Below are 3,744 nucleotides of genomic sequence, written 5' to 3'. Positions count from 1 at the left end.
CAATTAATAAAACCGAGTAGCCCGCATTCGAAATCTCCTTGCGCGACAAGTATGATCCTCGTATCTATACTAGTCTCGTTTTGCACACTCATGATTGATTTCAGTTCATCTATCCACGAAAAGTCGTAATTGCTTACATGCATAATTTGGTATTGTTTTTTCGCAATATTTTGTGTTTTTTTCAGCAGTAAAAGTGTCTTTTCGTTTATTTGTTTCTCCACTATGACATCCAACTCATATGTTTTCATGTATGAATAATCGATCGTACCAGATTTTTCCAGAGTTAGTAGAAAACCCTGTGGCATTATCAGAGACAGCAACTGTTTATATAATTTTTTGCTATTTTTTGTCAAAATATTGAAACCAAGGACTATCAAACAATTCTCGTCCTTCGACAACTTAGTAATTTCTGTTGTAGAAACGTTGTCGGGCAAAGAAATATTTCGGAATTTCTTGTGGGTCGTCACGAGTTTAGTGTGGTGTCGAATCTGCGGTAAATCATTTAAGATTTCACTAATATATGGAGAATTTAAATCTTCTGGTGTCACATTGTCACTGTCATCGATAAATTCGATAATTTGAACACTTGTCACATTGTAACATTCGAGTGCAATGTGCACCGACACTCTTACTGCATCTTGCAACGACATAGTACCTAAATCACGATGAGCAACAAATTTGTATTCTTCAAGAACGGTATTAACTACTTTTTGTCGGCGAGATATAGGTGTAGCCACAGTGCCACAAATTTCTATTCCTCCAGATATTATAGCGTCTAAAGACTTGTAACGACGAACAGAGAATTCTGCAACGTAGCGAATGAAATTTATTTGTCAGGCAATTGGCCGCATTGTATCAGTTATTTTACTTACGTCTATCTTCAATTGGATAATTCTGAATTATCTGTGTGTGATATTTTGGATCGATAGTCAGTTTGCGAATTCTTGTTGGAACAAAAAGACTTCTTGAATTCTGCCCTAAAATCATCATCTGTAACATACTGTCCATAAATGCCACCCAATTAGATGTCCATGCGATATGGCCGTTTGATCCCGTAACCGATGCGCTTTTTAATCCACGAAATACACCGGTATATTGATAACCGCGAAGTCTTAATTCCTTATAGATGTCTTTTGTATTCATTTCTTCCTCATCATCGATATATTCGGCAAGATTAGCTGATATTTTTTCATTTTCAATATTGGTTGGAATTCGTACTGTTCCAGTAACAATAGCATTATCTCCTTCGATTATTTCAAACCTATTGCTACCTATTAGATATAGATGTAAATTCATTATATATATATAAACGTAATATAATTTTATAAAAAATCAAAATTAATATAAATATGTTAATATGGAGCTGGACCTTACAAAAGCAGTTGACTTGTGAAAAGAAAAAAGATTCCGTATTAAAATTAGTTATTCTCATGTATTTTCTATGCATACTTTTTATCTTTTAATTATGGCATATATTGCGTTATAAAAGTAGCATAAGTTTTAAAATATAATTAAAAAAATAAAAAACTTACGCTAGAAAATTAATTGTTTACGTAATAATATTACCTTCTTGGATCGAGAGAGTTAATTCGATCTCATTTTGTTGTGATAGCACTGTAGCACGAATAAAATTAACGCCTTCAAATACAACTGGTGTATTGATATATTCTTGGTTTTTTAACGATGCGATCATTTCCCAGATATAAAAAAGATACCCCATAGCAGGAAATAAATTTTTTTCATTAACCACATGACCCGTTAAATACACAAATTCTTCATCAATTGTACTAATACTGACAACAATTTCCTTTTTGTCAATTATTTTTTTTTTACAAACTCGCATTACAAACAAATCTTCTAAATGATCCCATCTGCAAACGTCATTAGAAATTATTATATAATCTTCGTGTAAACGAATTAATTGTAGAAACTACTCAATTCAAGATTTGATGTAAAATTGAAGCTCAAATTCTAAAATACCACTGTTATCTGCTCTTTGTAATAGGCATAAAAGGATAAACATATGTATAAGAATACATTTATCTTTGAGATAAGTAAGGTGATAGAATGTCTTCAAAATACGGAGATGTGATTTTGAAATTAGATGAAAAAACTAACCAAGTTTAAAAAAGTGTTCAAAGTTCTAATTCGCTATTATATTGAACATGTTCTCTTCTGACAAATCACCTAAATATATCAAAACTTATGAAGGTATTTGTTTTTCGATAATTTACCTTATGAGAGGAGAAATCATTGGGGTACCGCGGCTTACAGGAAATTCCACTGTCGGATAGAGATTTGCAATCTGTGGCTGCAATCCTGCGTTATAAAGTTTTCCGATTGATTCTAAAAATATCTCATTATTATGATCCTCGGTTCGTTCATATAGCGCTACGTTTGTTACTGTAGAGTATAAATAATTGTTCAAAATGTGTTGAAGAATATTCTGAGGAGATATTTCAATCGTCACTGTATCTCTTGGAACTGAACGTATCGTCTTTGCGAATAACACCGGAGACAACAAGTGATTTGTATAATATTTTGAACATAAAGGTATAGTATTGGAGTACTCGTGAGAGGATGTTGTCAGCCACTTTGAGCTGTAAAACTTTTTTTGTGGTAATGTTCGGTTCAAGTATTCTTCAGACTTAGCTACAGCAGGTTTGATGTAACGACTATGAAAAGGTATATAACCACAAGAAATTTCTTTTATAGATATACTATTCGCCTAAAAGAAAGAATAAAATCTAAATATTATAGAAAGAATATTATAGAAAAAATAGAAATATAAATATTATTAATTGCTTGTTTTAATAAAACAATTAAAGAAACTATAGATAGAAAAAAGATTATATTGTTTATATTATTGTTTATTAATATATACCTGCAATTTGGTGAGGAATTTTTTTATAGAATTTGTTGGTCCGCTTACAATAAAATTAGAAAAACTATTGTAACAAGCTATATCGATATCCGAAGGACACATAACTTTTAAGGTTTCAAGGTCGAGATTAATTTCAGCCATGGAGCCATTAATTATTTTCGACTCGTGAAGGGCTAAACCGATGAAATATGCCGACAGAATCGTTTCTTCGGCCGTTAAACATCCATCGGCATATCCACAGATTAGTTCACCAATGGAGTGACCGATTATAAAATCCGGAACTATACCAATAGATGTTAAAAGATCAACTAATCCAATCTGCGATACATATAAAAGAAATAACTTTCCATTTGGTTTAAATAAAGATTAGAATTATGAAGTAATTGTATAGTAATTTTTATATTTATATATATGTATATACATATATACATAGTTATATATTATAATTTATGAAGGCCAAATAAAGAGTTTTTTCTTACCTGTAGTCCAATAAGACTCAATAAAAAATTTAAAATATTATCAAAAATATTTTTATTATCACTTGTTAAGATATCTGTAAGTGATATGCCGTAAGATCTCAAAACGATACCACATTTCTGGATTGCCTTGGCAAACACTGGGAATTTCATTAGAACGCGACCTATGAAAATTTTAATAAAGTTTCTAAATTTTAATATACAGATATGTACATGCATCCGCGTATTTAGATATTTAGATTTTTTTAGTTATCGGTAAGGGTACATAAGAAACTCTAGCCTCTTACCATATTGTTGTATTTGTTCTAGGATAAAACTTAATTTTACTTGTTAACTGTAATAAATTAAGTTCTTAATAAATAATAAGCAATAAATCAAACTTTT

General features: G+C 30.7%; 1 protein-coding gene across 1 annotated transcript; it reads right to left on the bottom strand.

Moving 5' to 3' along the window:
* Nucleotides 1–5: 5 nt before the first annotated feature.
* LOC112466665 (fatty acid synthase-like) lies at nt 6–3,587 on the bottom strand (the record flags this gene model as incomplete). The annotated part of the gene is made up of 6 exons (XM_025034889.1): nt 3,364–3,587; nt 2,885–3,202; nt 2,235–2,728; nt 1,567–1,871; nt 873–1,271; nt 6–805 (listed from the first exon to the last, which is right to left on the bottom strand). Coding segments are annotated over exons 1-6 (2,532 nt in total), but the record flags the coding sequence as incomplete, so codon positions are not given.
* Nucleotides 3,588–3,744: the final 157 nt, after the last annotated feature.

The sequence above is a fragment of the Temnothorax curvispinosus genome, unplaced genomic scaffold (genome assembly GCF_003070985.1).
Source record: "Temnothorax curvispinosus isolate PA1 unplaced genomic scaffold, ASM307098v1 QBEX01016464.1, whole genome shotgun sequence".
NCBI lineage: Eukaryota > Metazoa > Arthropoda > Insecta > Hymenoptera > Formicidae > Temnothorax > Temnothorax curvispinosus.
The sequence above is the reverse complement of the archived record's forward strand: the minus strand, read 5'-3'. Positions and strand labels throughout refer to the sequence as shown.